This window comes from Notolepis coatsorum, assembly GCF_963971535.1.
Source record: "Notolepis coatsorum genome assembly, chromosome: 2".
NCBI lineage: Eukaryota > Metazoa > Chordata > Actinopteri > Aulopiformes > Paralepididae > Notolepis > Notolepis coatsorum.
In genome coordinates, this window is record NC_140166.1 from 39,580,719 (window position 1) to 39,594,172 (window position 13,454).

The 13,454-nt window shown below is 41.8% G+C and overlaps 1 protein-coding gene across 2 annotated transcripts in view; it reads left to right on the forward strand.

The window, feature by feature from the left end:
- LOC311248040 (spermatid perinuclear RNA-binding protein-like) overlaps positions 1-13,104 on the forward strand; it is a gene marked incomplete at its 3' end in the record, with an annotated part of 79,168 nt that extends 66,064 nt beyond the window's left edge. Inside the window, exons 17-18 of one of the 2 annotated variants that reach the window (XM_084337958.1) lie at positions 6,823-6,933; positions 13,016-13,104. In XM_084337958.1, the coding sequence (XP_084194084.1) occupies positions 6,823-6,933; positions 13,016-13,104 (200 nt within the window). Of the gene's footprint in view, positions 1-6,822; positions 6,934-11,757; positions 12,138-13,015 lie in introns of those variants that run through there. The other variant, XM_084337957.1, reaches the window with a different exon arrangement.
- Between the last annotated feature and the right edge of the window lie 350 nt (positions 13,105-13,454).

Genomic DNA, 13,454 nt, shown 5'->3' on the forward strand with positions numbered 1-13,454 from the left:
AGAGGTGTATAGAGAAGGGTTCGCACAAGATCCTTGGAAGTGCTTAAAGTGCTTGATAAATTTTTCTTTTTTTTATCGAGGCCTGGAATTCCTTAAACAGCCAATTTTTACAAAGTCCTTGAAATTGCAATCAACCATTCGCAGTGAGAGTTTTGTTCATCCATTATAAAATTGTTCTGAATCAAGAAATACATTTTTTTTTATTTAAAGTCTAACTAATTGTCGGAAATTGGTTTTAAGCCATAAATATTGGATCAGAATGTTTAGATTTTCAATTTTTCCTCCCATGTTGGAAGAGACAACGGTTGCTATGCAAAACAATGGTTACTATGCGTTGATATAATGAGAACTATATTACTGGATCTTGTGAACAACAGTAATAAAGACAGTGGGTCTCATTCCCGAATATTTTTCAAAGATATATTCTGGAAGACTTATCTTGGAACCACTGAGACATAATCTATGACAAGTACACTCTGAGTCCTGAATGTGCTGGTAATATGTCTTAAGTGGCTGAAACGGTCGCAGAAATTATATGATCTGATATCTGCTTGGAGAATGGCATTCTGTCGTAAACTCCAAAGCGCGTTCCCGTTCAGGTCATTTGCATACAAACCATGCCCCCGACAGTCCTTATAAAGCAACTGGTGACGCAGCTGTGTGAAATGGAATGGCGGAAGTGCTTTGAGAGCCGCGTGACTACGAAACCTAGCGTCAGTCAGTGCCAATCAGAGAGCGTCTCCGAGAAATGCGGCTAGGTTTCATAATCACGCTTGCGCCCATCAAAACTAGATTATTGGCATCATATACAGCTTGCGGTACACACCTGCCGCAGCGCTCGCACGCACACACACATGTGCGCGCAGTACTGTATATGAATGAATGAATGACATATAATATATATAGCCTACGGGCCGGCCGGCGTAATGAATGAACGCAGTATGGCTTATTATTCCATAATTTTAAGCCTATAGGCTACTGTTCATTCGTAGGCGCACACAAGACTTGTTATGGAATATTAATGCAGTCTATTTCCACCGATTAGCTTTAGTTCTTATTTATTTATCCACTGTCATTTCAGTGTTGGTGTATAGGCTATATAGTGTATTTCAATATAAGTTTAATTGATTAATGATATATTCGAAGGAATGCAGGTTTATAGCTACCGTAATTCCTCTAATAGTAACCCCGGCTTGTATTTGTTTCAACTGTAGCGGGTACCAGGCTTGTATTAGGAGGAGGCCTGTATAAGAGGGAGGCCTATATTTCAAATTTTCAAACGGATCATAATGAATAAATCAATTTTGTGTCAGTTTGAACCCAGTAAAATGTACTGGGTTCATTTATTGAAACCAAGTACTGTATGAAATAGTAAACAGTGCAATTACAGGTGGTCACTGGTCATTTCAACGTTTTCAAAGTGAAATCAAGTAACTTTACCTCAGCAGCTCAGTATGCAGCTCAGTATATTAGTAACCCGGCTTGTATTAGGAGGCCGGCTTATAATTGCTTAGCTCAAGAGCGCACCCGGCCATTAATAGAGACCCGGCTTGTATTTGAGACCCGGTTACTATTAGAGGAATTAGGGTATATCAACCCCCTCCAATGTACAGTAAATGACCAAGTATGGTTTTGTCAATATTCCAATGTACAGTTTTGCTTGTACAGTGTAAGTCTACCACCCCTCCTACCCAACCTCCTCCAACAGTTTCTACGTCAAATGTACTCTCTTTTCTGGACTCTTTTTGTATCACAAACAGTACTGTATTTGCAAATCTGGTATGTCATAAATGTATAGATGTAGCAGTACTGTCTATCTGTGTCGTGTGTGTCATATATGTTATGATGAATTGAAAATGGGGGACCCTGATGTAAACAAGACGAAATTCTCTGGTCTGCATCCCCTTATGTAATTGAGCTGTACTGTACTGTACCCATTCTGCAATCTGTTAATAAAGTTTTCAATCAATCAAACAAAGGTCTGTCCCATTGTATACCAATCAATGGGATACATTGCATGTTGACCTGCATTCTTTCAAATGTATATAATTAATCATTAAAACAGATGTGTAACAAATAAGAAATGCAAATTCCACAGAAGGCATTAAATTATTATTATTTTCAATCATTTCACAATAATTGCATAATTGTGTTTGAATATCTGAGTAATTAAAGTAATTATACATTTGTCCAAAATAGCTGGTTCAGATATGGTTAATCCAGCTGCCCTGTGATCAGATGAATCCATATTATTTATTTTTCCGACATCAAATGCGTAATTTCTTATCGTACAAATATTGTCATATTTATTTTAATTATGATCAAGTAATTAATTCCAATGAGGCCTGTAGCGTTAACATGAAGGAATCACTATGAGAACACAGTCTGTCAAGTTATAATAAAATGTTTAATTAGTCAATCAATCATGAGATTTGATCGTGGGCTGAGAGCATATTTAAGTGTGCTCCTCAGCACTCTTAGATCTGCTCTCAAATAAGATCTCAGGAAAATTTGAGGACTCCCACTCCCAGCCCTAATATGTCTTAAATAGGCCGAAATCTGGCTAAGACGAAATATTTTGTCCTAACTTCGTTCGAGAATGAGACCCAGTGATATCTTTTCCAGTATTTTAACTACCCTACCACTGCACAGAAAGTAAGCGTTTTCTTTCGAAAGGGGTTACCAGTTACAGGCAGCCATGTTGGAAGAGAGACGACTAACGCAAACATTCTGTTGCGAAAAATTATCTATTGGTACAGAAACCCATAAGTAAGTAAGTAAGTCTGTAAAACTAAATTTTTATAGCGCCCTTCTCAGCACAAGTGCACAGAGTTTTAAAACAAAATACAAGAAATAAAAAATGTGAAGAGAAGAAAAAACATTAAAATAAGCTAAAACAACAGAATAGACTATACAAATATATAAACAGAAAGAAATGCCTATGGTTGTTTAAAAAGCCTGCCTGTGGAAGTACGTTTTTAGCTGCCTTTTAAAAAAAAATAGCTCTGAGGGAGCGGTTTTCAGATTTAGAAAGGGAGGGTGTTCCAGAGGGGACCGCAAAAGCTCGGTGCCCTTTCGGTCCGGTCCTGGGCACCACCAGGAGCTCCTGATGGGATGACCGCAGTGACCGGCTGGAGGAAAGTGGATGGATGAGCTCATTAATGTAGGGGGGGGGGGGCTTGCCCATGGAGGGCTCTGTAGGCATACACTAGGACCTTGATATCGATCCTGGAGTTTACAGGGAGCCAGGATGGGGGTGATGTGGCATGATTTCTTTGACCTAGTGAGCAGCCTGGCAACAGCTGCGTTTTGGACCAACTGAAGTTGATCAATGGATTTTTTTATTTAGACCGGTAAAGAGTGAGTTGCAGTAATCGAGTCTGGATGAAATGAAGGCGTTGTACAGCCATTTCTAGTTCGTTGTGCGATATGATGGACCGGAGTTTTGAAATGTTTCTTAAATGGAAGAAACAATTGCGAGTCAGAGTTTTGACATGTTTGTCCAGATTCATGGCCTGTTCGAAAATGACCCGGAGGTTTCTTAAGTAGAGGGCAAACGGGATTGGCACAAGCACAGATCCCTGTGATACACCACACGAGAGGGGTGAAGGGTCAGATTTAAAAGGGCCAACAGCCAATGACGAAACTTCTCTCCTGAAGGTAGAAGGTAAACCAACGTAAGGCGCTCCAGTGAGGCCCTCCCACTCCCTGAGCCTGTCTAACAGGATGCCGTGGTCTACTGTGTCTAACGCTGCACTGAGATCCAGCAGGACCAGGACAGAGCATTCGCCGGAGTCAGATGACATCATAATGTCATTTGAGACTCTGAGGAGGGCAGTTTCAGTAGAGTGTTTTTTGCGGAAACCTGCAAACATCAACAACACAACATATACTAACACATAGGTTACACACATACAGTGCAAGTCATATGCTGCTACACACACTAATACTATGTACACCAGTATCTTTCACAGCATGGTAGACGGTATGGTTGAAGCTGTAGAGGAAGTGTAGTGAGGGTCCATTAGAGCCTTGTTTCAGAAATAAATATGAGCTCTAAAGAACAAAGACATACAGTACTTCAAACAAGTGTCCTCGCAGAGATAGAAGGGTGAGAAAATGTGTCCTCACAAGGATAGAAGGGTCAGAAAATGTGTCCTCACAAGGATAGAAGGGTGAGAAATAGGGCTGCAGCAATGAGTTGACTGTGTGTGTGTGTGTGTTTGACATGGATTAGGCAAATTAGCTTTAGCAATCCTGATTCCTGAGGCTATTTTTATTCAAAAGGATGCATATATGTATACATGTCGGGATTATTTTTTTTATAATCATATCTCCTGTGCTGGCACAAGTACTACCATAGCGTGGAGTGGAGAGATAACACATAATACATAACACATGGAGATATACTAAAAACCTATTTATCATTTTTGGCCGGTAAAAAATCTCTAGATTTTTCAAATCTAAAGTCAAGTCAAGAGTTTTATTTGTCACGGCATACAGGGCATACAGTAAAATGCGGGCGGTCATGCCTGCAGCGATTGTGCAATAATACAAGTAATAAGAATAAAGCCCAAAAGTTTTAGTTTTTCAGCATTTAGCTACAGGCAAACAATGATAGATAAACAACATCATAGTAACTGGTGTTATATTATTTCAAGATAATAAAGTAGCTATAATGAGTCAATAGATAAAAAGCAGTAATGGAATGTAAAGTTACTCACCCTACTCGGGTACAGTAGGCATACACACTACACAGAATTTACAGACATAAATAAACTTCATGGCTCATCTCCTACTCTGGGTATTCAGTAAGTGGTGTCAGAGAGGCAACTACCCATGTGGGATGGTAGTACCGCACTTGAAAAAACATGTCAATCAATTTAAATGTTCAATTGCAAATTCTGGTAAATTAATTGTTTAGATTATTTGACTAATCAATAAAATAATTGACATATTAATTGATAACAAAATAATCATTAGTTGTAGCCCTAGTGTGAAATGTGTCCTCACACGGATAGAAGGGTAAGAAAATGTATCCTCACAAGGATAGAAGGATGAGGAAATGCGTCCAAAGTGAGACATTTTGTCGCTCCTGAAAGGGGTTACAGTTTGGGAATCAATGTAAATCAATGGAATAGCACAAGTATATTGTACCAAATGTGTGCAGGCGTGCGTGCATGAGCGGTTTACAATAATATTTGACCAAATTACTTCTTCTTCTTTCGTGTAACGTCAGAGGTCCAACTCCGTATCTTGTAGCCATGCCCTTAACTCTGGTCCCACATCAAAGAGGCTGGCTTCCGAGGGTGGTTTGTATAGGGGGCAGATGGTCAGGATGTGGTCAACAGTCTGCTCAGGGTCTCCACACTCGCATGCAGCGCTGTCTGCCAGGCCCCACTTCTTTAATGATGCTTTAAAGCGACCAACCCCAGATCTTAAACGGTTCAGCAGAACCCATTGCCGGCGTGGAAGATCGTCTCCTGTGGCGCCATCTCCTGGATCCCAGATGTGGTGGTGGATACGGGTTGGCCCAGCACTCTCCCACTCTCTCTTCCAGGCTGCCGCCAGCCATCCATTTTTGGATAGGTCCTCAGTGGTGGAACGGAGCATCTCTTGTGCCACCTTGTTGTAGGGGTGGCGGGACTTGAGTCTGCTCATAGGTGCTGTTGTTGTTGTGGTGTTGTGTAGGATGTGCCAGTCATGCTTCACTGCCTTCCTTGCTAGGGCGAGAGTGGCAGCCTCTTGTCGTAGGCCAGCTGGTGCGATTCCTGCAAGGACTGGCAGCAGGAAGACGGGTGTAGCCTTCAGGCATCCAGTGATGATCCGGAGGGCGTTGTTAGTAGCCGCATCAACTTTTTTAACGTGTGGGCTTCTGCTCCAGACTGGGGCACAGTACTCTGCTGCCGAGAAGACCAGGGCTTGGGTGGATATCCGAAGGGTCTTGGCAGTGGCTCCCCAGGTTGTACCTGCGAGGCGTCGGATCAGCGCAACCCTTGATGTTGTCTTTGCCCTGACATCTTCGAGGTGTTGTTTGAAGGACAGTGTCCGATCCAGACGCACGCCAAGGTATTTAGGGGCTTGCTGGGACTCCAGACGCTTGTGGTCAGCATATACCTCCAGTTCCCTCTTGGCGTCTCTGTTGCAGAGATGGTATGCTGCTGAAACGGTCTTGCTGGTGCTGAGCTGTAGGCATCCTATAGGCTACTAGGATGTCCATGTCTTGGTTAAGACCGTCCTCCAGTGCCTTCCATGTGGGTCTTCTCAGCATGATGGCAAGATCGTCCGCATAGCCGTACTTTCTGGATGCTGATTTAGATTATTTGACTAATCAATAAAATAATTGACATATTAATTGATAACAAAATAATCATTAGTTGTAGCCCTAGTGTGAAATGTGTCCTCACACGGATAGAAGGGTAAGAAAATGTATCCTCACAAGGATAGAAGGATGAGGAAATGCGTCCAAAGTGAGACATTTTGTCGCTCCTGAAAGGGGTTACAGTTTGGGAATCAATGTAAATCAATGGAATAGCACAATTATATTGTACCAAATGTGTGCAGGCGTGTGTGCATGAGCGGTTTACAATAATATTTGACCAAATTACGATTGCCTGAGATACACTCTCAACGTGTGCCAAAATCCCATAATGCACTTGTAACCTACAGTAGCAATTCCTCACTCCTAAAGCATCACACTGCTACATTTATACATGAACGCAATCACAGCCATATACATGAATCTGATCAATATTGATGATCAATTTTATAGGTGGATGCAGTTGGATTACCACATTCACACAGATGTTTTTTTCCTTCCAGGTTTTGGCGCTGCCTATGGTTACAGTCCTGCTGGTTACAGTCCTGCGGCTTACAGCCCTGCGGGTTACAGCCCTGCGGGTTACAGCCCTGCGGGTTACAGCCCTGCTTATGGTAAGTCATTCTCTATGAACCCAGGGTTCCCACACTTTGGCAATCCTGCAACAGTTGTGGAAAATGAACAAATCATAATTTTTAGGCCATAAGGTGAAGCCTGTTATCGTTTCATCCCGTTCCCACCTCGGGGGACTAGGACTACGCAATTTTCACACTGGGTGAAAGATCTATTGGTGTAGTTTTAGGAATAAAAAGTTCTCCATTTAGAATCCACCCGGTTTTGCGCTCCAATTACACCAAATATAACTACGCGATGACTCAAGTATCCGTTCGCGAGGAAAGATCTAGTCCTGACTTTAAATTATTATTGCACAAAACTGGGTGGATTCTAAATGGAGAACTTTTTATTCCTAAATCTACACCAATAGATATTTCACCCAGAGTGAAAATTGCGTAGTCCCCCGAGGTGGGAACGAGAATAATTTTCTAGCCACTTCTCAGGCTTCCCCTTATGGCCTATTTATTATTCATGTAAATTTGTATGTGAAAATATTGAATTATTGGAGATGTAATAGTAAGGGAAATATATGGAAATCTGCAAACTAAATCCTTACCAATCAATTTCTTCACTAATGTGTTTGTAAAGGTGTGTAGTAAGATGTATTAAAAAGTTGAAGTTCAAATCCTGTATGTTTTTTCGTAACAACTGCTCAAAGTCGAGGTACCGAATACCGATTTTCGAAAAATCTAAAATGTTCAGTTTGGCCTTGGGTAACTTGTGAGGGGTCAAACTAGGGGGTTTTCATGATTCTGAGTTGATTGCAATCATTTATTTTTTATTCAAATCATTCCTTGGTTGAAAAAAGGCCACGCCCACTCTTATATTTAAATTCGAAAGTAGCTTTATTTGTAGTTACAAGTAGTTACAAGTGCTGATCACTTCAGGAGTCAATCTCTGAGTCTTCTCCAGACTCACCACCATCATGACCACAATTCTTGCATGAAATTCCTTTACAGACTCCACATGCTGAGATGCACTTAACGCCATTCCTCTTGCAGCTGCACCGCCGGTTGCTGCAATCTCTGTCACAGTTGCAGCTTGTGAACTGCAGTAGCTCCTCAGGAGCCATGGGGTCTAGTGTTGGGACTGGCTCATAGCCATGTACACCTAATGTCCATCCATAGTCACTGGGGTTCAGAGACATACTCTGCTGACCAGAGTGTATCGCCCGGAGTGAGGAGTAGCTGGTCTTGTGTCACAGAAGAGGCGAGCTTAGTAATGGGAAGAAATGTGATGGTGTTTATCCCTGTCCTTGTTCTGTTGGTGAATGGAAGAATCTTCACTTCAGCTCCTCTCAGGATCTTAGCTCTGTCAAGTGCCTTCAACTTCACTCACAGCTGCTGTCGTCTGGGGATCTGGCAAAGATGGTGCCGGAGAGGTGACTTTGATCCAACCCACTGAATGGAAAGGAATGTTTCCCTGAATAGAGACAATTCTTAAATCTATATTGTCTCCGACAAACTGAGTGAATACATTGGTTGTTTCCCCAACCTCCATGACCACCCGATTGTGATGGCTAGTTTCACTTCCACTGGCTATCGTAAATGATAGATCCTCAAGGTCAACGGCAACCTCATCATCGATCTGCTCATCAGTTTCTTCCACAATGGTATAAAGAGTATCAGAAGTATCTTGGATGCCATCTCCATTCCTGTCATTAAGGAAGCAGTATTTGTAGTTTTGTGTCTCGGAATACGACTCTGTGTATCCCAGCTGGTGTAACTTGTTGAGCATCCATTTTGACCCAAATCTATGATCAAGTTGTATGGCAAGCCCCATCTATGGCAAAACTCCTGATCGAGGCCGACAGGCCTTTATGAAGTTCTGCCCCCAAATGGCTACTCTTTCGTCGGTCTTCACTATTGGCCTCAGGAACATCTGACTCTGGATGTGTTAGGGCAGGGGTTGGCGGAGCCCAATAGCAGAACACAGGTGGAGAGAGAATGGAGCGTTTTAGGTTGGCTTTAATGTTTACCCCCAAGCAGACAGGTTTACAACATCAGAATGTGCAACAGGTACAAGAATGTGCAATGGACGAGAGCAGGTGCACTCCTTGTGCAGCACAGGGTGCCCAGGTGGGAGGTGTACCAGAGCGGTGGTCCTGGGCACAGAGAGAACAAGATTAGGACAAGGTATTTCAACAAGGATAGAGTAGCAAGGCTAGGGTTCGTTGTCGTACCTAGGAAGTTAGGTTAACACTGTGACGAGGGTAGAGCAGGATCCGTAGGCTGAAGTAGTAGTTCGCTGACGAGGGAATCCTTCTCAGCCGTGTCAATTAGTGTCCCACTGGCAGCGTGGGAATCCTGGGGTCGGATGCTGCCCATACAAGGGTGTGAGAGGATGAGGGGTGAGGAAGGCTCTCGCCGTGACTATGACAGGATGTCAGTCATACTGTGTGCTGTGGGATATGACTTTGGGTATAGATCGACCATGGCAATGTCGTTGCATACAAACTTTAGTGCAGTCTTTATGATCTGAGTCTTCTCATCTCCATGCTCAATATTAGCATGATGCTCTCACAGAATGTTGTCTGTGTCATCTTTGAGGCAGAGCACATCTGCCCTTCTCTCCTGTGATGTGAAATACAAGGTGTCATGGAATTTATCTTGTAGTTTCTTCTTTAGCCAATACTTTGAATAAGAGAGGCTCTTATCTGGTGACAGATCAAACTGCTGTAGCTTTTTGTGGACTTGGTCAAGAGTCATCACCCCATGCTCGCGTTCTGAGTCTAACCAATCACAGAATTCAACAAAAACAGCCTCTCGTTCCTCATCAATTTCTTCCTTTGTCCTCTATCTTCAGTCTTGGAGTAATGGCCACCTGTCTCAAAAAGAGTTTTGCAGCGCAAATGGTACAGGGTTTCTTCTGCCACAAGGTCATTGATCCCTTCCAGACGTCCAACAACTTCAGTGCCCCAGTCATCCCCGCGACTCTGTGCTGTCTTCCGCAAGCTTGCCTTCAGTCTATCGGCAGTCAAATTATCTGGCACTCTGTATCTCTTTCTAGCTTCCTCTGGAAGTTTTGTAGATCTGTGCAGGTTGGTTGCAAAGAATGCATACATTCTTGTACAGAAGCTGAATGGACCATGAACTTGTAGAACTGCATGCAGAAGCTGCACTGAAGTCAGAGCAAGTGCATCTTCTCTTCTTTGCTGACTCTTTCTCTGCCTTTAATGTTTGGCCTGAGTTCTTGGTAACTTCAACAAATCTGTTGTATAAATCATCTTTACACTTTTTGTGGTACCTGAGTCTTCCTATGTTCTGAGCCTCCTTCAAACGCTCCAAAATCTTAGCATTTTCAACTACTTGTGCTTGTTCCAAAAAAGTAGGGTAGCCTTTAGGAGTTGGCTGTATCAGCCTCTGAGCTGGTGTCTCCGGGCTTTCACAGATGAAACAATTTAGCAAAGGTGGAGTCGAGTCCATCCATACTGCAGCTAGACTTATGTCCTACAAAGTAGAATAAACATTGTATTATTCAGTCATAATATCATTATTTTGTGACATTAAAGACAATATCATGTACAGTAGATGATTAACATTGTAATAGATATTATTGCAAAGGAAAATAGAAGATCTGCTTCACAGTAACGTTAAACATAAAAGATCCTGTCAGACAATACACCACTGTAACCTAATGGGCCAGAAAGCTAGCATTCAAGAAAATAAAATGATCATAAGATTCAGTTTGAGGTGTGTAATACATGGTAGTTGGATACAATCATGGAGTAATACATCATGGATTTCACGTTAGCTAGCTAACCATATTATTGCGCCTACTGTTACACAGCTAACAAGTAAGCAAAGTTGACAACTTGTACAGTATGTTACATTTCATTACCAAAGTAGTGACATGAAATATTTCAAGTAGAAAATGTAGATAATACTTGCATATCGGGCGTAAAAAGCAGTCTGTCCATGATCAAATGATGGTTGCAAATGGCTTCAGCATGTTAACTCTAAACTTCCTCACTCTGAATGCCAACCAACTATAATAATAATAATAATAATAATAATAAATAATAATAATAATAATAATAATAATAATAATAATAATAATAATAATAATAATAATAATAATAATAATAATAATAATAATAATAATAATAATAATAAAGTCCTAAAAGGGCAAATAGTAAAGTAATCAAACAATTTTTATGCTAGCAGTGGAAAGGCATTGTGGGGCGGTGGGGGGCCGAGCGGGAAAGGTGGGCATAGCCATTTTTCCACAAAGGAATGATTTTAGTGAAAAATAAATGATTGCAATCAACTCAGAATCATGAAAACCCCCTAGTTTGACCCCTCACAAGTTACCCAAGGCCAAACTGAACATTTTAGATTGTTCGAAAATCGGTATTCGGTACCTCAACTTTGAGTAGTTGTTACGAAAAAACATACAGGATTTGAACTTCAACTTTTTAATACATCTTGCTACACACCTTTACAAACACATTAGTGAAGAAATTGATTGGTAAGGATTTAGTTTGCAGATCGGTCAAATATCTGATAAAATGCCCTTACTATAAGGAGGAGAGGCGGTTTGAATATTTTTAGGCGCTTCCAACCTCTAGCTACAGTAAAGCTTTTCTAACAAATGTACCATGGTCGTTCATTCAATACACCAGAGAAATAAAGTCGTGGAAATTTGGTATGAACTAGTGGAAAAGTCATGGAAAGGCTTTGGGATTTAAGGTGAAAAAGAAGTGTGGGAACCCTGTAAAACCATTATTTCCAGCATTTCAGTCATTCATTCATACAAACCATTTGTCTTATCCCAACCTTTTGAGTTATTTATTTTTCCTTATTTTTTCCCTTTTCTTTTAGGTTTCCCCTCCAGAATGCCCTCAGTTATAGTCCCAGTTATGAGATTCCCCACAGCCTACCCTCAGTACCCTGTCACCCACCTCTATCCTTACTAGGACCTCCCACCCGCTTCAGAGACGCACATTTTCTTTTACGTTCATTCATGAATGGAAGGAAAAAAATCTTTTTTTATGGTATATTTCTTCTGTTTTCTACAGACATATCTTTCTATATAGAGATGGAAAGCTATAGGTTTACAAAGGTTGGATGCACTGTGAAACTGTTTTTTTTTTTTATTTCTTTGGGTATTGATTGTCCAAGATTTTTCTGTTGTTGTTGTTGTTGTTGTTGATTATGATAATGGTGTTATAGACCTGTGTTTGTGTTCAATTGATAATATCTTTGGGGGAAGAGATTTGATTTTGAGCTCCGTTTGTAGATAATGTTCTTTGGAAGAAAAAGAATAAATAAATATTTTTGTCAACAGCTTTGAGTACACTGTTTCATATAGCGTGTCATATAGACCTGTTTGCTGTATACGTCAGACTCAAGGAAGGTAATCCCAGTCAGAACAACAGGGCAGACTACAATATATTTGCATTTGTTAGCCATGCTAGCGATCTAAACAATCAATCCATGCCAAAGCTAGATCTGTAAAAGGTGAAAGACTCGCACTCACAGCCATGCTGATTTGGCAAAATGACATCCAGCCGTTTTCGTTTTAAACAACTTTTAGTCCGGGGGGAGTGTCATGGTTTTGCAGCGCAGCAGCTCGCGCAGGTAGGGGACGACTTGGTCACGTGACTCAGTTGGTATTGCTGATTGGCTCGAACACGGTTTGTTTTTATACAGCGAACGGGTCTATTCATGTAGATTCATGTCATGCTTCACCTGTGTTTCATACGCTCCTACTTTCAATTCATCATCCAAAACCACATCATTCCATGGTCAGATTTACGTCCTACTCCTCCTCCATGAAGGAAACTCATGGTCTAATAGTCATCATAGACCCAATGCAGTCTGAGGACCTTTTTAGAACTAAATCTCTTCGACGGCCGAAGCACATCTACCAACATCATTGTGTTTCCAGATCATTGTGTTTCCAGATGTGCTAATCGTTTACCAAGAAATACCTCACCCAGCACCCTAACAACCAATTAGTCGACATGTGATCTGTAAGGGAGGGGGTGGGGCGGCTAGTCAAAATAACAATACTCAACAATGCCCTGTGATGATGTATGGTAGTTTTAACCCTGGATGCTCTTGTCTCTGTCTGTAGGCGGTCTGTACCTTGACAGTGCCTACTATCAGCCACAGACCATAGCCACACCTATAATCATACATCTGGGCCCTCAGGATCTCTTCTGACCCCTCCACCGACCCACCTTCACCCCTAACCCTACCGGGGGACGAGATGTAGCAAAAGCCACAACCTTTGACTCCTTTTTCTTCCTATTCTCTGGCCTCCTCCTCGGGTTCCTCTCTCCCCTGAAATGCCACCGATCTGAGGATATGCGGATAGTCGAAAGCAATACAGAAGTGAATCCACTCGTACAGTCCCGGTCGGGCTGTTGTATGCAGAACGGAGACGAGGAGGTGGAGGTCACCCTCAATACTTGGCTTAACCCGCCTCGCTGAGAAAGCGTAGATGAAAAGAGGAATAGATAGAAGCACTTGCATCTTCCGCCGTGGGATCAGGCGAGGAACTCCCCGACACA